The sequence below is a fragment of the Chelmon rostratus genome, chromosome 3 (genome assembly GCF_017976325.1).
Source record: "Chelmon rostratus isolate fCheRos1 chromosome 3, fCheRos1.pri, whole genome shotgun sequence".
Classification (NCBI taxonomy): Eukaryota; Metazoa; Chordata; class Actinopteri; order Chaetodontiformes; family Chaetodontidae; genus Chelmon; species Chelmon rostratus.
In genome coordinates this window covers 28109499-28137188 of record NC_055660.1, presented here as the reverse complement: position 1 = coordinate 28137188, position 27690 = coordinate 28109499, and the positions used below count along the sequence as shown (strand labels likewise).

Sequence of the window (27690 nt, the reverse complement as noted above, 5' to 3'; positions counted from 1 at the left end):
AAGGATAGGGTCAGGCGACACTACTGGAGAAACGTGCTCAGTATTAAAAGAGAGGAGGAGGGTTTTAAAACACAACTGACCAGTAACAGTAAATTGAAATCGACTTGTACTGTACCAGAACATATGGATGTAAAACTTTTTTTTGTTTTTGTTTCTTCTGATTCTGACTAGCTATTCCTGCGTCATACATTCCTTCACATTGTACAGTTTCTATGAAAACGCTGGCATGCTGGTGGGGTTGTATATTCTATCATCATTTGTGATTGCTCTTCTCAGTCAATAAAGATTTTGCTCAACTTGGCCTCTAACACTGCGCTGTTTTGCAAATAAGAAGTACTGCTTGTACAGCCTGGGTTTCAGTGTAGTCATCACGAGGAGCTTCGCTCTACCTGTGGAAACACTTGTTTAACTGTCCTTTGGCTCTGGAGGAGCTTTGCAAAGTCAGAAAAATGGTCTCAACTTGGTCTTGAGACTAAACATTTAGAACAGAAAACCTGTTGAACGGGATGTGTTGAGTCTGAAAGATGTAGGCATTTTTAAGACAAAGAGGGTCTCACAAAAAGATGTGCAGCTTGAGGGACTAAACAGGATATCCCTCTGGTTTCACTTCAGATTCCCCCAGCTGAACAGAAATGCATTGCTAAATAGGTAGAATCTTACGTACGTATCTTACTTAATATATGAAAACCTTTTTCCAACTAAATGTCCAGTCATTCATACAGGAAGTGACTTGTTTCAACAAGCAATTACATTTCTGTTTTTCAGAGTGTACAAGTTCAACCTCAAGAGCAGAGACGTGTAACATGGAAGCATTTTACATTTAAAAAAAGCTTAATTCAGAAAGTCTATGAGGCGTCTGGTTTGACCTTTAAATGACCATACTGTACATGTGCATGACAGATCTAGACTGACATTAATCACAGGGCTTGGTGCCTCTGATGATACAGGATTTTAAAGCTAATTTTAGTATTTGAGAGTTAAGGAAAATGTCTTAATTACCTCAAAACTATTTTTGCCCGTTCTGTAATGCAGCTTCTTGTTACTTACTGGCCTGTGTATTTACCAGCATGACAGATTAGCACTCAGGTCATATCTGAAACAATAGTTCTATGGTCAAGGTTAGACTGTTGGATCAACTTTTGAAACACCATGTTGTCATTAGGGAAAAGAAAAAAATAAAATAATGACGTACAACAGAGCCTTCATAGTTTATGCCCATACTGTATTTTTTACTTATCAGTGTACGTTTACCAAAGTAAAATAGAAATATCACTTAGAAATGTCTATTGAAAGGCACAGCATCGAAATACAATTTGACATGCAGTTTTTTCTTTAAAATTGGAGTAAACATTCAAAAGTTGACCCATCTGGCCTGAATAAAAACAGCCGTCCATCACAGGGTGAATACTTACTGTAGCTTACGGGTCGTTGCTTTCAGAAGTGTCCAGTCAAAATGGCAAAGTGAAATTTCTACTGACTTACAGTACTAATGGTAGAGCGTGCGCTCACCTAAACCTCTTGAAAGATCTGTCATTTGTAACAAAGAGTTTCTGTAAAAAATCCCTCTCGACATGAGCTGCACCCGATGTCCACGATCAGCACCCAAAACTAGCCGTCCTTTTTACAACAGAGACTCCACGACTACGCCTTTACATCACTGTCAGGACAGATGGGCCCTGTACATAAATATACATATTAAATATACATTCAGAGGAGCATGCAAATTTGGTCCACCTTTACAGCAGTCAGCCCAAACAGAAAGCATCGACCCAAAACTCATCCTGAGAACACTGACCACTTGGAGTTTTCCCCAAAGGACATGCAAAACTGGGGCTAGTTTTTGGCACATTTAAGGGTTTTTTTTGTCTTTTTCTAGTAACCCCCCTACACCTGACCTTTTTTTTTATGTCCCCACCCCTTCAAATGTCAAGAAAGCCATCTAAAACATTACTGTGCATGGCTTTAAGTCTCTCAATACAGATTTTATACAAAGTATCAGAGAAGCAAAGCACATTAAAATATTCCAGTTAAAAAAATACAACAATAAAAACCTAATATAAAAGTGGACGTGAACAGGAACTTCCCGTCACTCCACAGGAGGTGCAGTTCAGCTTGTTATACAGTAGATTTGCCAAAACATAAAGGCCCAAACACAGGCTGATAACCCTGAAAACTGTACACTGTTCCAGTTACTGTTGAATGTGCTGTGCAGGCCTTTGATGCTGCCGTCTCCCTTCCTGGTTTGTGTCATCTGAGTTGGGCAAAAGAACGTAATACTTTTTGTCTCCATGTAGGTTTTTTTAAGGCTCATCTTGAGAGTTTGCTGATGACTCGAATGAGGGCGGCATTCTCATCCTTGAGCCTCTGGTTGTCTGTTCTGAGGTCCCCCAGAACCTACAGAAACATCATGAAACATCCATGTTTTTAGCTTTTCCACTACCTCATATTGAACAGTAACACAGCCTGACCTGTAGCTTGTACTCTCTCATCCATTTAAGATCATCATGACATTTTTCACTTGTGTTCATGTTCTTTCGCAACTGTTATGCTCACAGTGACCATTTAGGAAAACATTTTTAAATTATTATGATCACATTAATTCAGTCAGCAATCAGTGTTGAAGTGAACATGTGTACCTTCAGCTCATCCTCCAGTTCCACTGCTTTCCTCTGGAGGGCCAGCTTCTCCTGCGAACAACAGTCACAACATCACCAACTGGCTGCAGATATTTATAGAACAGTGTGCGAGTCTTCTATTGTTTCTGACACACTGACTTCATGCTCTGCTGAACTCTGTTGACACCCAGCCATTCTCGGCTCTTACATTTTATCACGCCTTACAAAGTGAATGCTCAGAGCACATCAACCGTCGCAGCTTCACAGTTTGAAGTCACAACTCCAGAGCAGGAAATGGAAGCTCTGCTCGATTTCTAAAACGATCTTGTACACCTTGAAAAAAAAACGCCTACTCATGGACTGAGATAAAATGATGGGATGCATTTCAATTTGTAATGGTACATAAAAATCTATACTGTATATGTCATTATTTACCCATACAGGACAGGGTGTTTGTTCCTGCAGGACAGAGACAGTGAAAAAACAGACTTACAAATCTGTCCAGTTCCAGCAGTGCCGGTCTGTCAGTGCTGCTCTCTTGACTCTGCAACAGAGAGAAACACTATGCATCATCATTTCACACCACGACAATACCAAACGAGTAGAATCCAGCTAACAAACAACAGTTCTCAAATGTGATACTCAAGAAAAAAATTAATCTGGAAACGGAGTTTCCGATTTCTGAGTTTTTTGATTTTACCAACAAGTGGATCATTTATGCTTTCAGATGTTCTGGTTTAGAAACTTGCAGCTGTTGTTAAATAAAATAAGAAAATCAAACATAAAACGACCATTAAAGGATGATTTGTCCTGCTGGCCACTTTTACACGCTCTCCTTGTTATGGCTGACTCAGACAAACATCAGCACTCACATAGCATCACTCTGTTTATGTTGGCACAAACACACACACACACACACACACACACACACACACACACACACACACACACACACACACTTAAAGGTCAGATTCACAGCAAACCTGCCGAACCTGTCGGAGTCGCTCCAGCTCCACTTTGTTTTGGCTGAGCAGCAGCTCCATCTCCTGCAGCTTGTCCTTCAGAGCCAGGTTCTCCTGCAGTACCTTGAAGTACAGCTAGAGGGAAACACACACAGCCACAGACAGACCATCAGAACCTGAAGCTGAAGGCTTGATATGTGCAGGTGGAAATAGCATGGTTACTGCTACTGTGCAGCCTCCAGGGGATTTCAGTTCATTTCTCTCTAGAGCCTGCTGGGTATCATTCCTGTCCTGGTCGGTCTAGGTCTCAGCTTTAAGTCACTTTCAGCCCTCAGGTGTGTTTTTCAGGAATGTGAGAAGAGGGTCAGACACGTACCGTTCTGTAGTCACCTGGCAAATCTCCCAGCTGACTCTCACTGCAGAGACACATGAGACACGTTTAAAGGCCCGTCAGAAAATCCTCCACGCCAACACGGGACTATACATTTACTAAAAGTCCTGGAAATATTGCTACGTTTTTTTTTTGACTGCTTAATGGTAAACCAGCAGGTGCTCATACAAGTTCAAAGTACGCAGTGAAACATTTTCAAACAGTCTTCCCCTGCGGCTCTCTTATGAGACCTTCAACTTGACGACTTTAAAAGGAAGGAAGTCATATCATGACAAAACACCACAAATTTAACTTTCTTTTAATGGAAAGAAAGGAAGAAGACACACACACATCCAAAAAATTCCAAACACCAAATGACTGTAATATCTCGGTTTGTCTCTGAAATGCATCAAATTACCAAAATGTCACAGAGAGAAAAAACTTCAGGCCTGTAACCAAACACACGAGAGTCAAAACACTCACCTGGAAGTACTGTTACTGTTTGTGTCATCCAAATGAGCATCCTCGTCTTCATTCTGAGGAACAAAAAGGATCACACTGTCAGCTCGACAGCACCACAGTTAGAATATCACTATCAAAAATGATACACCCCACGAGGCAGATCATTTCACATAAATGTGATACTTCCCTAGGTGATGATCAAAGATGACTGAAATCTTCCTCTCACACACACAAAACACGTGGTGTTTCTGTAACTTTTGGGGATATTACATAGACTTGCTTAAACCTAACCTTAACCTAACCTTAATCCAAGTCTTCACCCTGAAATTTAATGATTCACATTAAGGGGACTTGTGTTCTGTCCCCATAAGGCAGGCGAGTCTGTGGTGGTTTGTGGGTTGTGGTGGGGGCGTGCAGGCTAACCCAGTTATCCACTCATTCTACCACCTACCACCACACCCAATACTGTTCTCCAATTTAATACTTTTAAGTTTCTTGAAGTATTTATCAGTTGCTTCTCCAAATATTTATCAGTTACTTTTGTAAAACACAAAAACCACTACTCATATATATATTTATCAAAAGAAATAAGATCCACTGCGCAGCACTTATTTAAAAAGAAAATATGTTGCTCTTTAAGCTGATTCCCTGTTACTCCTGTTATTTACAGTGGTGACACAGACTGACAAACACTGGTGGTGGCACTCTCTACTCGCTATAATTATAGAGGGAACACTGATACCTAAAGTGCAAACTGAAAGCTATCATTCATTTCTTCCTTACGCCAGCACCCATTTAGTTTCCCCCTTTTGTTTCACATTAAGTAGCTTTATCATATATATATATATCACATCATCATGACTTTCAGTCAGCAAAGTTCTCATCATTTATCAGAAGGGTGTTTCTTGTTTCTCAATCATTCACATACTGTGACAAGGAGGAAGTGGTTTGGCGGTCAGTGCTCACATCTTGCTGCGTATATGACAGAATGTAGGAACTGGTTTGCTGAAACCAGCTTCGAGCCCCTTTCTTACCTCTCCACCTAGCTGTACGATGCCAGTTGAGCGTCTCTCTCTCCTTCCTCTCCTCCTGTCCTTCACTCCCAGACGCTTGTCTCCCTCCGGCTCCTCCTGCTTCACCGGATCTGTATCTGAAACACATGGAGTTCCACAGAAAACACTGAGAAACACAGTTGTTTCAGTGAGGCTGTAGCTCAGGTCAGTAACTCTTTACCCTCAGTTTCTACTCCTAAACTGAGGCCTGAGAGCGGCGAGCTCAGTTAACATGTACAGAATGTCGTTTTTGGCCTTGTGAGCTTGGGTTAACACGCTGGGTTATCTAAACATGGTCTAAATCAGATAATTCAGATGGAGAAATGTTCAGTTCCCCATTTAAAAAAAACAAAACAAACACAAGGGTGGAGTGTGGGAGTTGTGTACTCACAAGATGTGAGAAGTGAATAGTACAGGCGGCAGCCACACTGCTGAATTCAGAGCACCCTCTGCTCCATGTTCAGCAGCAGTAGCCCTTAGAGCCCATGTGAGAAAACCTCATTTCCTTTCTGAACTAGCCTAAAGAACACTCCACCCAAAATTGACTTCATATTTACAGTAAAGAGAGGCACATGGTGTGACTGGTTAACAGGCCACAACTCATTCCAGAGGTTTGGGGCAATACCGATATTTGAGAATTGAACGATATATTGGCCAATATTCTTTTTCTGTCATTTTTGATCCCTTAAATGTGGCTGGTGAAGAATAGTGACTCTATGTACTGAACAACACAGTTAACAGTTGGAAAATAAACCCCTCAGTGCTCTTTGGAGAATACACTATGTAATAGCAATACGACTGTTTCTAGATAATCAGACATTTCTTTTCCGTACTGAAGTCTCTTGTTACTTGGTGGCAGATTTATATGCAGAAAACAATGCAGCAGTGATAAAGAGAGCTAAAGATACAATGAGTAGACAATATTGGTCATACTTTATTAGTGACCATCATCACTCTGTTTGCTACCTTGACTGATAACAAAGACATCTGTCAAATTTTGAATCTATGATCAATATATTTCGGAGCGTTTCATCTTCACTCACCCCTTTCTGCAGGCGTGACAGAAACTATGGGGCTGACAGGCTGGATGTTGCGAGGCGGTGTATCTGCAGTTTTAGCCACAGTCTTCTCCGCTTCTTTCAAGTCTGTCAGAGTCACACCCTGCCAGCACAAAGCAAAAACAAAACCCCTCAGAGGCCTGTTGCACTCCACAACTCCACAGTTTCTTGGTGAGGATATGCCCAATCTCCATCGAGAATGAAAAGTACATCATCTGTACCTGTAGTACATGTGCAAAAGGTCTGCAATAATCAGGTTAGCCACATCATTACTCAGTAAATGATTCACTCTATTCCAAACTGTGTTCAGGCAGGTCAGGTGTCTTTCAGCATCATGACATCATCATCTTTTTGCTCAAATATTTAAATATCCATAGCATTTACAGTTCTTACACACAGCAGTGGCACTGTTACACTGCATGCTGGTGTCGCAGTGCTTCAGTCAATAAAAGGTAATAAAATCTGTTTGGATTTAGCAGTCACATGTGAGAGTCTAAATGACTTAGTTCATATATCTTCTGATAGCCACAACAGCAGAGTGTAGCACAGTGAAAAGTATGTGACTGATTCAATGAAGACAAAGGATTTACACAGTTACTAAATGATTCCAGATCCTTCTTGTTGAACAGGAAAACAGAAAACTGAATCAGGTCCGGTCGACTGTAACTGACATTCAGTTTGGACCCCTCTGTAAGCAGTGTGGATGCCCCCTAAAACCTGGTGAAATCACATTTAGTCATGCCTTTTCATAGTTGAAAATAATAATAATTAGTCAATGTGCTTTTTAAATTGTTAATATTTTTTAGTATTAATACAGAACAAAGTGGTTTTTGGGGAGCTATCAGAAATGCTTTTACTTCTCAGCTGGTTGGGGGAGCGTGTCAGTGTTTGATTGACAGCAGCGATAGCGATATTGAAAAGTACGGACCACACCAGCATCTAACTGGACCTGTGTGACATTTGCAGGTACACTTTCATGCTGTTTAACGTGCTGCATCTGAGCAGCTAATTAGCTATCTAGTCTGTAATCTGACTTTATCAGTGCACTTATCCCTGTTGAAAATTTGTTCGCCCGCTTGTTCAACAAGCTACGTCACAGGACAAGACATGTGTTCATGTTTGTAAGTTAGATAAGAAGAAGACTTTAGCAGGAAATCTAATGTGGGTTGTGTTGCAGGCTGCTATCACTGTGACCATCTGCTCGGCCTGTGATAGAATGCTGGTGTTACTGTTACATGCAACATTTGAGTGGCTACATCAAAATGAAGTCTCCATCTATGTAGACAGGTACCAGAATGGTATTTTGTCAAGCTAATGCAAAACTAGGGGTGCCATCATGAAATCAAAAATATAAAATGCAAATTTCTCACTTATGGTTTTTTATTTTTTCTCAAAGGAGAATATAGGACAATTGATTTGAAGAGCAGTATATATGCTGTAGCAGACAATAAAATGCTATTTAATTTCATTTGGGCTTTGAGGTCAGTTCTTCTATCTGTGTTTGAGGAAACCAGCGAGAGAGATTAGTCCTCTTATTTCTATAAGTGTCTGCGTTTGCCCACCCATCACACAGACACAAACACTGTACTCAGTACACACCCACGCACGCAGTAAAAGTAATTTATCAAAATGAAGAAATGTTTTTAGCTGTTATGTCTGCAGTCTCCCATTCACCTCTGGTGTGTTTTAGCCATAGCATGCTAATTAAGCTAATAGCTAACAGCTATGAACAAGCTGTTCTAATTTATTTTTCTTTTTTGCATATTTTGTAATAAAAAGAACCACAAAGAGTATTGATAAGAGTAGTAGCATCATAAAATCCTAACTATACCCATCCCCCATCACGAGAAAGGAGTACCTGTGTGGAGCGGCGGGACTGCCGCATCAGCCGAGAGCGAGCTTTCCTCTGAGACTCAGACTCTTCATCTCTGACTGGAGCCTGGAACCTAAACATATGTTACACAAATATTATATACATTTGAACCATTATTATGCACCATGCATCTGTATGAAACTACAGAAGGAATACTTCGTGCCGTTTCTTACTTGCGCCTGTCAGCGTTAGGGGTGTTGGGGCTCTCAGCTGTGGCATCCCTTGTCTGAAGAGTGGGTTGGACTCTGGCAGTGCGGTTTGCCCTGTCCTGCTCCTTCTCCTCATCATCTTTCTCCTCTAGTGTCTGAACCACATAATACACAAGAAAAAAAGGCCAGCAGTTTAACTGTAATCAACTTTTGCAAATTAAAAATTAGATTTACCACCCCAGTGGGCAAGTATAATTAATGTCAGCTCTTTAGTTGACATGCTTTAATCCATACCAAAAGCCTTCACATGTGAAATTACAACATGTCTTCATCGGGGGTGTGTCTAAAACCTTTGTTGAGATGCTGGTATGCCGTGTGGGCTGAAACACCCAAATTAAATGAACTGATCAGAAAAGTATTCGTACTGAAATGTTTGTAACTGCTACTGGTTTTGTAATAGCATTAACATTCTAAATATCACATTCTTTTTTTTTTTTCCTGATTTCCTGATATTGAGAATGTTGTTCTCCGTCATGCTTTCTCCTTCACATCACATGTGTAAGAAAGCTTTTTGGATTTTTGGATATGCATAACTAAAAATGTATTTCTCCATCACTATACAGCAGAAAACTCTGATGCAAAAGCCCGATCCAAACAACTACAGCCATGCAAATGTGGTTGTTTTTTGTTTTTTTTTTTTAAGGAAACTTTCAAATGAGTTGTAATGACATTAACGGGGCTGGAGCAAACAGAACAGGCTATGTAAAATGTCAGGTAAGACTTGCGACATACAATGTTATGTTGAACACCCATTAATTCTTCCCAGCTTCTATGCTGTGCAGGGACTGTGTTTTGAATATTCAGGATAGACGAATGATGAATAATGTGAGTTGCCCTTTTTTTAATACTATAACTTATTCATTTGTTTTCATTCCATGTTTGAGAGCACAAATTGACAAAAGCATAAAACCTCCTCATCATACTGAAGATATTTTATGACATTTTGTCTTTTCCATCCAGCTTTTTTACATTGTACTTAATAATGTATCTAACAACACTTGGCTAGAAAGAAAGCTATTGCGTGCATGACATACTGGATTATGCTGTGCGACCTGTACCTTGTCAACAGGGCTAACTGTGGATGTGGTCACACTCTCTGTGTCTGGACTGGACACGGTGGAGCTTTCTGAGAAAAGAGAAGCAGCATCTTTTGGAATCAGAACAATCACAAAGTATGTAGTACTTTCAGTCAGACTGTGAACACAGCGGCTGGTTTACCGGGGCTGCTCTCTTTCTCCTCGCTCAGCTCCAGGCCTCCTGAAACACCCCTCTCTTTAGACTGGTCCTGCACGTTCATCTTGTCTTTACTGCTCATCCTGCACACTGAGCTCCTGGAAGACACGCGGACAGATGTCGGCACTGAGATAGAGGTCTTCAGGGGTAGACCTGAAAGCAAGGACCTGAGACCCGACCCAGGACCTCTACAGGTGCGGGGGTTAGGGTTATTCCCACTAAATGTGGTCAATCAGGTCCGGACTGGGTCTCATTCTATTACCGCAGGTTCTGGATCTGTTTAACAGTATGTGTAATACCCGAGTGGCTTTGAGAAGACCCGACCGTAATCAGACAGTGCTGATCATGATGAAGTGCTGTGTGTGTGTGTATGTGTCTGCGTTGTAACTTGCACTATTGTTAGACTAGGATGAGAAAGTGCGGGCTGGGAGAGCACAGACTACGGCCAATTAGCAATACTAACATTAGCAACCTTGGCAACAAACGAGCAATCATTATTATAGTTCAAAAGTGCAAACCGGCAAAGTTATCTTTATTATACTCTATTCAACAAAACTGCAAAGCTGATTCTAGACCAGTTGCATTTGTCATCCGTTATCATGACAGCAAGTGGACTTTTAGGATGAATTAACGAGTGGATTAGCCATGTTCTTCATATCAGGAGAGGAATAACAGAAAACCTGGATGAATTTAACCAACTTTCTTGGCAACAAGGCTGGATTATGATTCACGGCCAGCCACAGGGAAGAAGGCTACTAACCTAATATTAGGTAGGACACAATCTTTTGTTTCGACAACATTTAAATTATCATTAACTTGTTATCAGCAATCAGCTGTGAATTTTCTCAGTTCTGCATGGGTCTGTCCCATCTTTAAAATAACAGATGGGTGCATCTAGGTTTGGGCATAAGTCTTTGAACCTGTGAACACCTCCACACTGAGGGACATCATGGGGTGACACTGCCCAATGACACTTTTCATGTCTCCTGTTCATTAAATGGCATATTTTATTTTACTGTGTGTCTGTCCACAATATGTTCATTAAGGTAATACAGTATATGGAAGAGGTGTAACTGGAATTAAGACGTATGCCCGTGGGAACAACTGAAACATTTTAATTGGGTGGGACATAGTAAATTCTGGATGAGTTACAGGTGGATACCAACCTCCGCCGTTTGTTTTGTGCGTTAGCAGCTGTGGAGCCTTGTTGGTTTTGCCTGTCCAATATGGACTGTTCATTACGCCACTGACAGAGAGAGAGAGCGATAAAGATAAAGAGAGAGAGAGAGAGAGAGAGAGAGAGAGAGTTAGCTCTCAGTAGTCTTCTAAATTACATGAAGTAAATGTATAGAATACCAGGCAAATAAAAACATGTTCTCACGTTGGCTTGTTTCTGTGATAACTCCTCCAGGAGCTCCTCAACACTTTCATCAGCTACATCAAACGGTGTCTGACCCTACAAAGTTCATTTCACAGGGATGACAAGATGACATAATGTAACAATAATGAAACTGAACAGCATAATGTTCTCTTATAAAAGACCAAATTCTGTCTAATGTCATGATAAATGTTCCTCCTGTAAACAAAAGAACAGGCTGGACATAGTTTGTATTAAGAAGTATGATGTGGTAAGAAAAGTGTTCATTATTTTTGGGTCTCACCGCATTGCTGCGCGCCTCCATATTGCACAACTGTTCAGCGAGAATGCGACAGGCCTCCCCCTGACCCCAGTGTGCTGCAGCATGGAGAGGCGTCCAGCCATCGAAGTCCATAGCTGACACATCCATCCCACACTGACACAATATCCTGAACAACACAACAGCAAAGTGACAACAGCAGAACTGCATGAGACAGTGTATGATAAATACAGACATCCTGAAGGAGAAAATAACATGTTGCACATATCCAGGATGAAAAACATCAGGAGCTCCTTACTTGAGGGCCTCCACGTAGCCTTTGGCAGCGGCCACATGCAGTGGGGTGGCCCCAGTCCTGGGGTGTCGTACATCAGCGGGTGGGCCCTCACTCAGCCAGGTCCGGGCATCTGTCATGACCTGTTCTTCCTCCAGCCGCTTGGCTGCCTCCAAGTCCACACCTGGACACCAAAAGATGTGTCAAATACATGAATTCCTTGTTTTCTCCATGTCTACAGTATGAGGCATACACACATTCATGGTGCTTCCATTTAGCTTATTATTAGGGATGAACGATGTACTGGCAGTCAATATATTACTGGTCAATAATAATTGTTCAAATATTGGAATGTAAGCTGATAATTACATCTCAGAATACAGAGCCTTGGCTGCGGATTAGTGACACTTGAAAAGCAGCTCAGAATGTGTATTTTTGCCTTGCTGCCTCTCGCTCATGCTCTCTTCGTTGGTCACTGCTTGAGGTCGGGGCTGAATTTGAATTCAGTTTCATTCTTGTACACTTTGACCAGCCCCCCGTCTCTACTAGCAGTACCTGCCCAGAAATGAGGGTCTACTCTTCACATCAGCATCAGAGGGAGGACGACTGTGGAGAGGATCAATGCCGCCACAGGGCTAGTTTCAGGTAACTATTAATTAGTCCAAGAGTTATACAAGATTATTAGTCCTACAAACTTATCATTGACAAGCTTGCAATAAGTTCTTTATTCTAGAGATGGTGAGGCTCATTAAATATTGGTAAATGGACTGTATTTATAGAGTGCTTTTCTAGTCTGCTGACCACTCAAAGTGGTTTACAACACAAGCCTGCATTCACCCATTCACACATGGTAGCTAGGCCACCTGCTCATTACGAGCGTTAACACATTCACACACTGATGCACAGCATCGAGAGCAACTTGGGGTTCAGTATCTTCACACTTTTGCTGATTTTTAAGATTAATTTTTGGCAGTTATCATATTGGTATCAGCCACAGGAACCAGATAATTATTGTTTATTGTTATCAGCCCTGAAATTCCATATTAGTGCATCTGTACTAATTGTGCTTCCTCTTAGCAGCAGGGTTTGAACTTCTCTTTTAAGATCATTTTTATTCTTCACATAATTGCTTTATGCACCCCCCCCCTCCCCAAATGAGGACCATCTTTTACCCTGTGTTGAGTGTTCAATTAACTTCAAGCATAACCCTGCCTGAATCCTCTGACATCCAGCCCTTCTGCAAAAATGTAACATACAACTGCAAATCAAGGCCCACCATCATAAAGGATCTTCCAAACACGCCTACATGATATGGTTGAAATCATAATCAAGAAATTACTGAGGATATTTTCTAATATCAATCACTTTGTAACTGGGAATGACACCAACACACTTGTGTCACAATATGCAAGTCAACTATGCAGAGAAAAACATTACTTTAATTCAACAGTGGGCACTTCTCCATATCTTATCCAGCACTGGTCATACAACATCCATTAGAGTGGTTCTATTTAGCTCAGTAGATATGAACAAACATATAACAAACACAGCTGACTCAGCAGAACATGCTCTGGAAAGAATCACGTTGCCACAGATTAAGCTCAAAGTAATGATGAAGTGTCATTTTAAAAGGGGTGTGTAGTTGTCAAAGAGCAGCACTCACCCTGTCTCAGAGTGTGGTCCTGGAGAAGGGACTCAGTGGTCTCATCCAGAGCAATGTCCAGAGGAACGTCACCATCACAGTTCACAGCAGAGAGAGATGCACCCCGCTGCAAAAGGAAACTATCAAAACATTGACAGAGTGAGAATCCATTTAACAGCGGCGGTATACAAAGTCTATACAAGGACAACCATCTCAAAATACAGCAAACCTAATACTATGATATATCTGTGTTTGGGGTGCCAACATATTCAACCTTCATACCAAGACCAAAAGACATTATCCACAAACAAACAAACAAGGGACTGTAGAAGAGAAAAGTGCATCAATTCAGGGTTTCCCATGTTTGTCTATATTTTGCAGTCCACCACCACAATATCAACATTGTTTGCATGTTTTTAATATCTGAAATTGGTAAAAATCTTATTTCATTGTAGAGCATTGACAAACGGACCCATCTGTGAATAGTTGTTCCAGGGATTGTTATTCGTTATTGTTATTGGAATCAATCTGAAGTTCATGCATGTTTCATATCATGAACACCTCTGCACAAATTTGTCCAAAACCGATGCATTCAAATTGACTATGACAAATTAGTCTATCTATAATGTTAACACAACTTTGTCAATCTCGGATACCCGACTCTTCAAGTAAGTGATCAGCAAGCATGTAAGGACCCTTAGCTAGTAAGAATAACTGCAGTAAAGTGAGCAGTAATTTGCGAAAACTCGGCAAAACCAGACAGATTTTCTATTTACGCTCTTGCTTGGAGCAGCCAAAAAGGACAAAAGACTGCAAGTTATTTGACACAAAGTGAAGTAAAGCACTGTACATACAACCCTTATTACAAAATGTTGGGACATTGTGTAAAACACTAATGTAAACAGAATGCAAAGATTTTCAACTCCTTTTGGATCTATATTTAACTGAATACAGTCCAAAGACAATATATTCAGTGTTCTGATACATTTTATTGTTTTGTTTAAAGTTGTACGCTCATTCTGAAATTGATGCCTGCAACATGTTCCAAAAGAGTTAAAAGTTGGGCATGTTTACCACTGTGGTACATCACCTTTTCTTTGAACAGCACTCTAACAGTAAACATCTGTTGGAAAGTTGGAAAGTGGAATGGAATTCTTTGCTCTTCTTGCTTGGTATATGTCTGAAGTTGCTCAACAGTCTGGGGTCTATATTGCCATATTTTGCTCTTCATAATGTGCCACACATTTCCAATGGGAGACAGGCCTGAACTGCAGGCAAGCCAGTCTAGCACCCACACCCTTTTACTACAAAGCCAAGCGTTCATAACTACATGCAGAATGCGGTATGGCATTGTTTTGCTGGAAAAAGGAGGGACGTCCCTGAAAAAGACGTCTGGATGGCAGCATGTGTTGCTCCAAAATCTTAGCAGCAACAGTGCCTTCACAGATGTGCATGCTGCCCAATCCATGGGCACTAACACGTGGCATTAACAAGTTTGCAATAAACTAATGCATTTTTGGACAGATGGTGATATATATATTTATTTTCCTCTTCATACTTTTGCTGATTTGCAAGATTCATTTTCATCAGTTATCATATCGGTATCGACCACAACAAAGATAACTATTGGTTATTGTTATCAGTCCTGAAATTCCATATGGGTGCATCTCTACTAATTATGCTTCCTCTTAGCAGCAGGTTATGAACTTCTCTAATTTTTACTCTTTATACAACCGCTTTTGTCACTTTATGCAAAAACAAGTGCAACACTATGAATGCCTACAGGAGAGGATGACACGATAACGTACACTGTTATCATCATAAACAATTATCATATGGCCCCTGACACCACGCCATCTTTTACCCTGCCTTGGAGTGTGGCTGTTTGGAGCATCTACAAACATTTTTGCCTTTCGCTGTGATCCAGCGACACATTATACCAACTAATTAACTTCAAGCATGACCCTGCCTGAGTCCTCTGACATCCAGCCCTTCTGCAAAGGGCAGCAGATGGCTTTTGAACATTCTGCTAGTAACAGTCTGATTTTCCTCTAAAGCCCTCGGGGCATGACATCCATCATTTCCAAAAACAATTTGAAATGTGGACTCCACATCACACTTTTCCACTTTGCATCAGTCCACCTTAGATGAGCTCTGGCCCAGAGAAGTCGGCAGCGTTTCTGGATGTTGATATAAGGCTTTTAATTTCCATGGTAGAGCTTTAACTTGCATTTGTAGATGCAGCGATGAACTGTGCTTATTCTCTGAATCTTTTGATGATATTATGGATTGTAGAAAACACCTAAATTGCAACTGTGCATTAAGAAATGTTGTTCTTAAACTGTTGGACTATACTCGTCCTATCCTCGCTTGTGAGCGACTGAGCGTTTTGAGGATGCTCCTTTCATACCCAATCATGATACTATCACCTGTTACCAATCAACCTGTTTATCTGTGGAATGATCCAAACAGGTGTTTTTGGAGCGTTTCACAACTTTCCCAGCCTTTGTTGCTCCTGTCCCAACTTGTTTGAAACATGTTGCTGCATCAAATTCAGAATAAGCAGATATTCACAAAAATCAATGAAGCTGATGAGGTGAAACATTAAATACATTGTCTTTGTACTGTTTTCATTTGAGTATATGTCAAAAAGATTAGCAAATTAGTTCTATTTTACAATGTCCCAATTTTTGGGGAATTGGGGTTATATTTTATGTGTTTGACACAATGTGAAGCTGCATATATTGTCCTGTTATGTATTTGTCAGTACTTAGCAATTAAGATATTTTCCCCTTATATACAGTATTATTTAGTAATTAATTTAAGAGAGCGTGGGTGTGCCCCACCATTTCTGTGGTAACCACTGCAATTGGTAAATCATTTGAGCTGTATGCATTTGTGTGCCAAGCAAGCCCACTCATGCTTTAGCTGACTTGTTGTCCTGCCAAACACGACAACAATGTAAGTATTGTTAAACGCAGAAATACTCTGGCACCAACTCTGCATTCTGGCCACCCCAAAGTGGCAAAGTGTACTGTACTACACAGCTGCCATGCTGCTGTATTCAGCTAACTGTAGAGACATATAATACACACTCTGCAATGTCAGGGTAGCCGCAGGAGGCAGCAACATGTAGTGGCGTCCATCCCTCACTGTCAACCTGGTTCACATTTGCACTATGCTCCAAAAGGAAGGACACCATCTCCATACTGCCATCTATGCAGGCCTGTGTAGAAAAGGCAAAAAGAAAAAGACAAAATAATGCAACTTCAAATGTTTTTCATTCATCATAGATAGTTTTAGTTAAACCTAAGGAGGGAAATGGCCTTACCTGGTGGAGGGCAGTGATTCCATCTGCATTGGAACAGTTGATAATTTCTGCCACATCCTCCTCGTTCCACCTTTTGGTCTCTTTGGCATCAATCAGCATCATTTGGGCCTCCTCCGTGTCCCCGCTGGCACAGGCAGCCAGGAACTCTGCAGCCCTGTCAAACCTCACCCTTTTCCTAAAGACAGAGCATACAGGCAGTTAGATAAATTCACTGGTCAGAGAAGAAGGGAAATGTCTTGTAGCACCAGTGTGCTTCATCCAAGGAGAAAAAAAGAAACACCTCACAACACTGATGCAGTAGCATTGTAGGAAAAACCAGTGTGATTTAATGAGGCTGTTGGAGAGGTTGAGTTACAGGATGAGCCTGGCGATATTCTGTAGTTTTATAAATTAGTTGACAAATACCTCGAAAAGACTAAAACAAGCGCAACAATGCATTTTTCTGCCACATATACCCTGTGTGTGGCTCTCAGGCCCAAGGCTATTTGTTCCTACTGAAGATGTAAATCTCTTCAAACGAGTCACATATAAAGTTCTATTTTTAAACAGGAATGAATGAACAAATGCATTTCTCAGGGTTACTGTGAGCAGTGGATTCAGCGTTCTAATGCAGCAGGACGATGTACGTGGGATCGACTAAATGTTCATGTCACTGAGGGAACATGTCACCCAATGCAACAGCGTGGCTCCCGATGTGTCAGGAATAGTTTTTGGACTACGGTAAAAGTAAATGGAAATAAATTAACTAGATCAAGCTTTGAATCCACAATACTTGCTGTAGGATCAGGTCACTGGTGATTGTAGTCTTTTGGTCTTCTTCTGGGATTTGATGACAACAAATCCCAGAAGAGGACATATTATAATATTAATATTATCACACAAATGTCCCCTTCGGTGTCTTTTAGTCACTGTTGGTGAGGGTTTACTTGTGACCACCCTTTGCTAATGCAGTTGATGTCATCAAAACTGTCTTTTTATCAGCAATATTCATACTGTTGCAACACTTTGGACAGATGGAGCTGCAACTAAGATAGAAACTACTGTAATAGAAAACAGTTGCAACAATTTGAACACCAATTAGCAGGGGTGTATGTGAGCTTGAAAAGAAATGGTCACTGCCTGTATTGTTGATGTTGAAAAATGAATGAACAAAGACCAACAACAGTAACAGTGCTAGACAAGCACACCCTCACCAAGACTGACAGTATCCCTGCTTGCTAGCTAGCTAACAACAACACTGCAAAATACGGCCTAAGAAATGGCAGTTGACCACTGACAGTTTCAACAAAAAGTGAACATGATGAGCTTCATCAAACAGTAGACGTTATTTAGCAGCTGGAGGGCTAGGTTAGTGTAACGTTCGATGTTTCTGTAATTTTGTCCTCCCCCTCTCCAAGCCCACGCACAACATTCCCCCCTTAGGATATATTCAGCTAGCTAGCTGTTAGCTGACTATATTTTTATTTACAGCTGTTTGACAGGAGACGTTTCTTTACCGTCGTTTGAGGAGGGGGCTGGTTTCATCTCTGCCCACAGACACTAGCTGGTCCCTCATCGGGTCGCTGAGCTCGGCCTCCGACTCCCCTGATCCGTTCTCGCCATCGCCCCGCCACCTCCGCCTGGCCACGGCCGAAGCTCTGTCGGTGCAGGAGCCGTCCCAGCGCTTCAGCTGCTCCCGCCGTTTGGTCCTCGCTGAGTCCCCCATTATTTATCCGAGGAGGACTGCGTTTTTAAAAATAAAACATTCACTGGAAGAGAAAGACACACCCTCCATGTGTGTACTTTCACTTCCTGGTTCTTGCTCTGGCTCTGGATGTGGAGGAAGCCTTGGCGCGTGTTCGCTGGAGTCGGGAGCGCGCAAAGCTGCTCAGGCTTGTCTGTCTGAAGCCGGAGGGGAAATGCCGAAATAGATTCGCTTTGTACGCATACAGCAGCCGCTGCGTCCTGTTATTGTGCCTCTCCTGAGACTCTGAGCAGCTTTATCTTTTAATAATATCCCCAATGAAGTCAAATACAGCTCCTAAACTTTATTAATTACAGTACTATAGGACCAGCATTGTAACTATTTTTACAGGTTCTTTTAAAAACTATTTAAACATTGACTTCATTAATATTTAATAAATAATTATTTAATTCGTTATAGATCAGTTATAAGCCACCAACAAGAACAACTTTTGGGTTCCCAGGTTGTGAAAAAAGCCTTAGTGAGTTATTACTTGTAAGTCATGAATAAAAAGTCATGAGTTCACTTTCCATCGCATCTGCAGGTCACAGGTTTTCATTTTCTAACAAGTCAAAAGTTAGATGTCATCTGCATGTTAAGTCATTACTTAAGGGTTATTATAACAATAGGCTACATCAAGCCTGCATTTCTAAATGTTAAGAAGTTGTGCTTTGAGTGTACATTAATCTAACATTAATAGATTACAAATACATCTACACTGGGATACTAGTTTATTTTAACATACTTCATGAGCTTTTCCAAAATGGTAATTGGACTGTATTTATATAGCGCTTCAGCCACAGTGGCTAGCTGCCACCTGCTCATCATGAGCAGAAACCTTTCATATACACAGACCAATGACATGACCTTAGCCACTGCCACCACTTTAAGTATACTTGAAAACTAGAAATGCATTATAAGTATAAGAGGATTTAAATTATACATATTATATACATGAACTGTACTACAAATGGATTATCTACATTTATATATTTGGCTTGAGCATTTCCGGTACACTTTCAGTGCAAGTTAATAATCCTTAAATTAGGCTAGTGTATTTTTACATACTCGTTGAGCATTTTCAATACATTTTCAATGTACTTTAAAACTTAGGATGAACAGGATGTACTGAACACATATATCCTCAGTTGTATCATGCATGCATTTAGTGCACACCTTATTGGTCACTTCCTATTGTTCCTGTCATTGACAACATGATACAGCATTGTTTGATCTTAAGATAATAATAAAACAAGCGTTAAATGTCACACGTACTGGTATTGTCTGTGTGAAATAAGTTTATGTATGAGGTCTGTCTTGTATGGACATGCTTTGTGTATCCTCTGTGTGTGCTACACTGAATGGCAAAAACAGTAGATATATACAGATTATCCAGTAAAAATATACTTCTGAGTATTTCATAACAGCATAAAATTAATATACTTTTAATCTGTATGAGTTCATTTCAAGTGCACTATTATACTAATATTGTTTTAACACACTTACTGAAAATATTCTACAAAGTATTTGACAGCAGTTATCTTTACAGTGCACTTAAATTAATGATGACTCCTCTGCGTACACCAAAGCAAGTCACAGAGTTCCACAGGGTTCTGTGCTTGGACCGATCCTATTCACTCTATATATGCTTCCTTAAGGCAACATTGTCAGGAAACATTTCATAAATTTTCATTTTTATGCAGATGATACCAGTTATACTTATCAATGAAGACAGAGGAAACCACTCAGTTGACTAAGCTCCAGGTGTGTCTTAAGAAAATAAAGACCTGGATGACATGCAATTTTTTGCTACTGAATACAGACAAAACTGAAGTTATAGTATTTGGGCCTAAACACCTTAGAAACTCACGATAGCAACTACGGATGCCATTGCGCTGGCCTCCAGCACCACTGTAAGGAATTTGAGAGTCATCTTTGATCATAATATGTCATTTAACTTTCACATAAATCAAATTTCAAGGACTGCCTTTTTCTACCTACGTAACATTGTAAAAATCAGGCACTTCCTGTCTCAAAACAATGCAGAAAAACTAGTCCATGCACATGTTACTTCCAGGCTAGATCATTGCAATTCCTTGCTATCAGTCTGTCCCAATTTGTTGCTAAATATTCTCAAACTAATCCAGAATGCTGTGGTATGTGTTCTGACAAAAACCAGGAAAAGAGACCATATTTCTCCCATATTAGCCACGCTACACTGGCTGCCTGTAAAATCTCGAATAGAATTTAAAATCCTTCTCCTAAATATACTTGAAGTATAAGCTTAAGTATTCATTTTTTTCACTTGATGTAGCTGGATTTTTTCCTTGCATTTTCATTTTATATTTATAAAGTAGTCTGTGGGGCGTTTTTAATATGTTTTAAAGAATAATAAGGCAGGATTTGTTTTTCATTATTTGTCAGGCCGGGACTCGAAACATGACTCAGATGCAGAGATTTCAATAAATACAGGTTTATTAAGCACGCAATCCAGAGACCTATAAACTGAATGAAAAATCAAGCAGGCTGTTAAATTAACCTAAAGTTAATCTATTTTAGCAAGCGAACAGAATACACAAACTACGATGAAAAGAACAATATAATGAATGGGGGTTAATGGGGAACTGGTGGAGACTAGATAATCAGGGTGGATACACCGTTGACACATGAGGAAGGGCAAGTGCTCAAGAGGGAGTTCACTTTCAAAAAACAGGAAATGACAAGACAAAAAACCCAAGACAAGACAGACCTCACCATGGTGTGACAAATTAAACTGATAACTTATAATCACTTATAAATAACTTTATTTCTGTTCCTTTTTAGTTTGGGAAAAGTTTCTCCACAGTTAACCACTTTCCTCAAAGTAAATAAATTTTAGCTAGTGGGCCCATAACCACTGTATTTTGGGGAAAAGGTCCTTGTTAAATAGGTGTTCAATATGACCAGGTATATGATCTAAACGGGCTAAATTGCATTTTTACATAATGAACGGCATTTTGTTTGCAGGTGAAATATGGAAATATGGATTCCTCCCACTTTGCTGGGCTGAATTTATTATGAGGGTCTGTGAGGATTGAGTCCCTTTTGTAGCCAGCCTCAAGTGGCCATTCAAGAAACCAGAGTTCTTGGCACTTCCTGCCTTCTGGCTTCTTTTTTCGGCAGAGGATGCCTCTTCCAAAGGGAACTACCATAGAAGTGGTTCTGAGTACTTTGCTGGGCATGTGTCCATTTAGCAGCGCTTGTCCTGCTTGGCTGTCTACTTTGCAATGACTGCTAGCCTGAGGCTAAGAAAACTGCCATTCATAAAGTCACCACAGATGTTAAGAACGTAGCCGTCTGATGGTAAAACCAGTGGTGATGTTCATTTTGTTTGCTGTAGGTTGAGTTGTTCTTATCATATTCACCATGGTTGGTGTTGCTATAACCTCCCTGTGCATATTTAGTACACTGCTGCTGACCACCACACCCTTAGGGCAGAGAGAGAGAGAGAGAGAGCAAGTAATGCAGGGCCCAAAATGTTGTGATCACTGCTGTAAAGTCAATTTTAGGAAACAGGCAGGTATAGGCTTGTATACATGGTGCCACAGAGGAAAATAATCATGCATAATATACCCAATTTATCACAAATTTCTAATGCAAAAGAGTCATATATTGTAGTTTTCCATGTGCTGTCAGTGGGTTAAGAGGCCTATGGCAGGTTGTGTATAATGCTGAGTTGCACTGACTGAATTTTCCCAATACGCACTCTGGCCTGTCAATCAGTCTTGGTGAAAACAATCAACGTGACGCTAGAGTGCTAACTCTCTGATAGCTTGTAAACATTCCAACATGGACACAGGGTCAAATTCCACATCACATTCCTCGTGTGGCTCTGTGTGCTCAGCACTTCAACTCCACAGTTTGTGAGCAGCAGAGAAGGAGAGCCATTGATGGAAGTAAGTAAATATCTCATTTGTAGTTATTTGTGCTGTTCCAATCTGGATAACCACAAATTTGTCCATGTATGACAGGATATGTTTTGGTTGTAATAATTCCATGTGTACTAGTTGTGTACCTAATTGTAGCTTATCGTACAACAGAGATTTTTGGACAGTGATAGTGTGTGAGTGTATATGTGTGTGTGTGCATGTGTGTGTTTCATCATGGCAAAATGTGGTCCTGGAGACAGAACTTTGGCAGGAAGAGAGACTGTACAAAACATGGACGTAGTCTCTGTGACATCAAACATAGGTGTGAGCCTTAATATGTTTTAAACGATGGAATTATATAAAAATTCATGAACGGGGAAATTAGCTATAGAGACCAAAACCGTTTATTGTCATGAAAATGTGTAAATGGTGTGTAGTTATGATGGGGGTGTTCGGAAGCAGGAACCACTTTACACCCGTGTGGCCTCATTTGTGCAACAGTCTTACCTTCATTTTTTATTTTAAGCAAAAAGACATGTATAACTGGTTATTTCTAAAACCTGACTGATTTGATTGATCTTATCTCTAAGCAAAGCCTAGACCTGACTTCAGTGGTCATGTGAGCATTGTGGTTTGGGGATGCATCCAAGCCTGTGGTGAACTTTGCATGAGCTTTGTGAACAGTGTGATAGGAATGATCAATTAAAGGTGTGAGGAATTATCGTGAGGTTTTTAGTGTGAGACGTTCTGGGCCCCCCATCCAATTGCCTTATTGGATGGAGTTTTTAATTGGTGGTTATTAACGGCTATTCTTTTTTTCCCCCTTCTAGTTTAAGGTCATACCATTTCTTTTTACCATCAGCTACAGTTCTGTCTTTCTCCCCCACCTCCTTCACTGCAGCAGCAACACAATGTGTTTGGCTTTGTTGGTCAAACCACAATTTAGTCCACAGACTAATGCGTGTTGCCTGGCGTCAATCTCTACCATCGCCATGATGATCCTAATGAAACCCTTATTTGTGCTGGGTACTATATAGCTACGAAACTTTACAGGTGTTTGGTTGAGATCAAAATAAGGGTCGAGTTTGAAGATGGATGTGGTACGACCCATGAGTACTGAGTACTCCTAATAATAGTAATAGTAATAATGTAGTAATGACTCCTGAGTACTCATTGGTATGAACCTCAACATGGCGAGCATTGCGGCTGGTGTGATCTAATCGCAAGATGGTCTCTGATTCAGGTTTTTCTTTGAATTAATCATTATAGTTTGACACAAAAGAGGAATTTGGTGGGTGGGGTGCTGAGAAACTGATGTGTTGAAAGCAGTCTCTAAATAGAGAGTAGATAGTTCTTTAAGTCTCTTTTTTTAATCATACTCATGAGGCTTTATAGTAAATAACTCCAATGATGTTTTTGCAGATGTCAGAAGAAGTCTGTTACAGTCTAATATCTGTCTTGATGCTTAGCAAAAACTCTTCCACTGTGGTAACAGAGTAAGAGGAAAAATGCATATCTATCAGACAGGCAAGTTATTGGACTTTCGTACCTGCTTTCTGTTCCTGGTACTGGAACAACAAATGACAAAATGCTGCATTCACATGTTTCAGAATGTCTCTGGCCTCACATGCAGCAGCACACTCGATCCCGCCTAGCACACTGACCCGGCTGGCACGAGAGTGGCTGGAAGAGGACGCGCCAAACTTTGACCCGGCAGGAGTGTGTGTCGGGTCACAGGAGGTCGAGGCCAGGTTGCTGTGTAAAACACCACACAGCGTCCTGGCAGGAAGCCCCTTCTTCACAGCAGTGTTCACTGAGGTCGGCTGCACCGTGGACTGGTTTTATCAGGAGGGAGCTGACATCGGTAAGCATTGCACACTTTCCTCCATAGCACCAAGACATTAAAGTTTGTCTATGATGTAGAGCGAAAAAAGGCCACATGTGAAGGAGGTTGGGATGGTCGGATGGGTCAAGCACAGGACTTTCACCCAAGAGACAGGGGTGTGCATCACTTGTGAATCAACAGTTAAAGGCTGAAGTATTTGAAAGTGAAGAAACATATCATACATAACTTTACATAACGTTACGGAAAATAGATTGGTCGCCCATGCATAGTGACAAATAGCAAAAGATGCATTCGTCAGACGTCTCACAGCAACAGACAATGAATGAAAGACACATGAAGATGAACTAACTTGTCACGAAGAGGATTACACAGTCTGAGAAAACACTTGTAAAACACCAAATCATTTAAGTTTTTAAAATTGTTCTTTATTATTTATCTTGATCAATGATCAAAGAACAATGGACTCACGTTCTTTGTAAATATGGTTGTCAGTCTGACTCTGAACTCTGGCTATAGTTTTGAGTTTAGCCAATCTCTCACTCTCTTTCTTGCGTTAACTCCACCAGCTTGGTTTAACGTCAGACCTTTTAAAAACATTTCAAACTCAATATCAACCAAACCCAGCATGTTCAAAAGATCCGATGAACATGAAGCGACAGTCAGCAGACAGTTAGCTTAGCTTAGCACAAAAACTGGAAGCAGTGGGGGAACAGCTAGCATGGCTCTGTCTAAAGGTATAAAATCCACCTACCAGCAGCAACACCACACCACATCCATTTGATGTCAACCTTCCAGTGTTGTGACCTCACCTCCAAAGGTCCAGATGCCATCACGCTGACTGCCGTGGTGAGAGGCCCAGCAAGGTGCCTCCTCCTTGGCGAAAGGCCTGCTCTCAACTGTCTGGCGCGCGCCTCGGGGATTGCCACCCGCTGTTCTCGGCTCCGGGCGATGGCAACAGTGGGAGGCTGGCATGGAGAGGTGGCTGGCACACGCAAAACCACCCCGGGCTTCCGTCTGGTGGAGAAGTATGCCATGCTGGTCGGCGGCGTGTCCATGCACAGGCAGGACCTGAGTGGAATGGTGATGCTGAAGGACAATCATGTGTGGGCATCAGGAAGTATCACACAGGTGGGCAGCAGCACCACTAGTTCACTGAAGAATATAGCACCACTAGGCTCTCCAAGCAGTTAACCAATGTTAAAGAGAAAAAAGGTGACTATGCATTAACAATTAAAATTTAAAAAGCAAGCAAAATGCAACATCTACTGAAAACTTTATGTTGAAATATAAATACCCCTTCTACTATATATATATATGTGTGTGTGTGTGTGTGTGTGTGTATATATATATATATATATATATAAATCAGATGTTTGTTGATGGTTGGTCATCATATGAAAAATGTTAGATTACATTAATGTAATCTTATCTAACGGGCTTACAGTTGGTTGGGCACGATCATAGTTTAGCTAACTAACTAACAGTAGCCCGTTAGTAGCTTCAATCATATGCATAAGAAGCTGCTGTTGTTATAAATCTAGCATCTAATCTAGTAACAGTAACAGAACTTGCATGCACATTTTTTATTTTATTTTTTTTACAAATCAAACAACTTAAATAGATCACCAATCTGACTTTATGTATTTTCAGTTCCCCACTTCTTAAAAAAGTGGGGAAGTGTACAATATTAAAAACCTATTAAAAACCTTCGGTGGTCAAATGTGGATCTAAAATGCAAAAATAGTCTTCAGTAGTGATTAAATTTAACAATTAGACATTCAGTTAAAATTCAAGTTATAATGGCCTGTCTTTGCTTCTGTAGTATTATCAGCATAGAGTTATTAATACTGTCAACTTTCAGTGAAATATGTGTCCCTTCAAAATAAGACCTTTCCTCTATACACTGTATTTATGTATATTCACGTGGTCTTGCAGAGTTTGTTTTTTTTTTTTTTGGTTTCTACAGAGGTGGGTTCAGGTGTGCTCAAAACAGTTTCAACAAACAAACAAACAATAACCTAACCCTGTTCGTTCTCTAGGCTGTGAAATGTGCCCGGTCAGTGTGTGGCTTCAGCAGTAAGATTGAGGTGGAGTGTCGCTCTGCAGAGGAGGGCAGGGAGGCGGCTGGAGCAGGAGCAGACATCGTTATGCTGGACAACTTTCAACCTCAGGTAGAGATTATGAAAAGAACGCGCGCCTCGGTCACTCCTCATTATCAATGCCTGGTTTCACCTCACTCACTCTGCTACTTAAACTCGACATTAAATAATACACCTGGCTCTCATCTGCAGGGGCTCCATGCTGCAGCTCGAGCACTGAAGGAGGAGTTCCCAGCTACACTGATAGAAGCCAGCGGAGGAGTGACTCCAGAGAACATGGCTATGTATTTCTCCCCACATGTGGACATCATTTCCCTGGGCTGTATAACACAGGGCTGCCCAGTTGTGGACTTTTCTCTCAAGGTTCAAAAGCCTGTTTAGTCAAACCTCCAAGAATAATAGGATGATAGACACATTACAGTGGCCTGCTGGTGCTAAGGACTGAGAAGTAATTCACATCCTGTTTGCTACTTTTCAAATGAGAAAATAATCAAAGGAGAATAGAAACTAGAGTGCACGTGCTCTTGTGGCAGGGCTGTATGGGCCAAATGGCAAATTCACATAGTTCTTTAAAAAATAAAATAAATTCCATTGTCAGCATTGAACAGCAGTCACAAGTTGAAACTGAAGCATCACAGACATACAAAATAGGAGCTTATTAAGCCTATGGCTCTGTGAGTGTCAGGGTCAATTCACCCAAACATTTGGATGCTGTGAAAATTCAAATTTGTTTGCAAACATATCAGCAAATAGCTGCCTGTGTATACACACATCCACCAGACACAACTCCACATTAACATTCATGTGGAGTTGTGTTTCTCCATTTCACTCTGTCTTTGGCTTTCTAACAACAACAGAAATATGTGGCTGTGTTGTAGGGAAATGTTTCACTACGCTCAGTGAGACGGAACACTGACACTCTGAGATGTGTTTATTGAACGTGTTAATCAGTGAGGTCACAGTTCATGTTGGAGCGTGAGTGCACTGTATAAAATGAGAGTTGTTTCTGATAAAATGTCCACTCTACTGAGAGAGATTTTAGAAACAACTTATTATAAGTAACACCGGGATTCTCACAAATTTCTCACAAGTTTCTCACTTGCTTATGTTACTAGTATATTAGTGTAAATCCTTCTTACTATAATGTTAGTAGATGTTGGGTTCATCAAAATGTGTGCAGTTTGGGGCCCAGGCTAATTTTATGTTTTAACTATTATGATACAAACAAACATAGCAAATAGGGAGGGTTCCCACTGAACTGAGTCCTGCCCCAATAAACTTGAATCTGCATAACATCATGTGGTTGATTTTCTTCTTCTGTCTTTTCAATAACCAACACTGCCTTTATTCTGCAGCATAACTTTTCCTTCAGAAAAAAAAAAAAAACGCTTTAAAA

General features: G+C 40.7%; 2 protein-coding genes across 3 annotated transcripts; one reads left to right on the top strand and one right to left on the bottom strand.

The window, feature by feature from the left end:
- Positions 1 to 1205: 1205 nt before the first annotated feature.
- Positions 1206 to 18572, bottom strand: ppp1r12c (protein phosphatase 1, regulatory subunit 12C). Of its 2 annotated transcripts, none has more exons than XM_041934519.1 (20): positions 18215 to 18572; positions 16719 to 16893; positions 16483 to 16613; positions 13409 to 13527; positions 11770 to 11929; positions 11496 to 11640; positions 11216 to 11290; positions 11001 to 11080; positions 9820 to 9932; positions 9660 to 9727; positions 8566 to 8696; positions 8378 to 8465; positions 6505 to 6622; positions 5444 to 5559; positions 4431 to 4483; positions 3954 to 3993; positions 3599 to 3712; positions 3109 to 3159; positions 2637 to 2687; positions 1206 to 2394 (listed from the first exon to the last, which is right to left on the bottom strand). In XM_041934519.1, exons 1-20 carry the CDS (start codon positions 18421 to 18423, stop codon positions 2308 to 2310), a joined length of 2124 nt encoding a protein of 707 aa, XP_041790453.1. In that variant the 5' UTR covers positions 18424 to 18572; the 3' UTR covers positions 1206 to 2307. The 2 variants fall into 2 exon arrangements, with proteins under 2 accessions (XP_041790453.1, XP_041790455.1); XM_041934521.1 differs by having other exon boundaries at positions 3608 to 3712; positions 18215 to 18571.
- On the top strand, positions 5500 to 27476 carry LOC121604876 (nicotinate-nucleotide pyrophosphorylase [carboxylating]-like). Its single transcript, XM_041934522.1, has 5 exons — positions 5500 to 5626; positions 23960 to 24213; positions 25013 to 25323; positions 26235 to 26366; positions 26487 to 27476. The coding sequence occupies exons 2-5, from the start codon at positions 23961 to 23963 to the stop codon at positions 26673 to 26675; spliced, it is 885 nt and encodes a 294-aa protein (XP_041790456.1). The 5' UTR covers positions 5500 to 5626; position 23960; the 3' UTR covers positions 26676 to 27476.
- Positions 27477 to 27690: the final 214 nt, after the last annotated feature.

Coding starts and splice junctions, on each gene's coding strand:
- ppp1r12c (XM_041934519.1), bottom strand. CDS start 18,423: ATGGGGGACTCAGCGAGGACCAAACGGCGGGAGCAGCTGAAGCGCTGG. Junction 13,528..16,482: donor GGCTACCCTGACATTGCAGA/GTGTGTATTATA, acceptor ATGTTTTGATAG/TTTCCTTTTGCAGCGGGGTG. Junction 3,713..3,953: donor TGCCAGGTGACTACAGAACG/GTACGTGTCTGA, acceptor GTTTCCCTCTAG/CTGTACTTCAAGGTACTGCA.
- LOC121604876 (XM_041934522.1), top strand. CDS start 23,961: ATGTCTCTGGCCTCACATGCAGCAGCACACTCGATCCCGCCTAGCACA. Junction 25,324..26,234: donor CATCAGGAAGTATCACACAG/GTGGGCAGCAGC, acceptor TTCGTTCTCTAG/GCTGTGAAATGTGCCCGGTC. Junction 26,367..26,486: donor TGGACAACTTTCAACCTCAG/GTAGAGATTATG, acceptor TCTCATCTGCAG/GGGCTCCATGCTGCAGCTCG.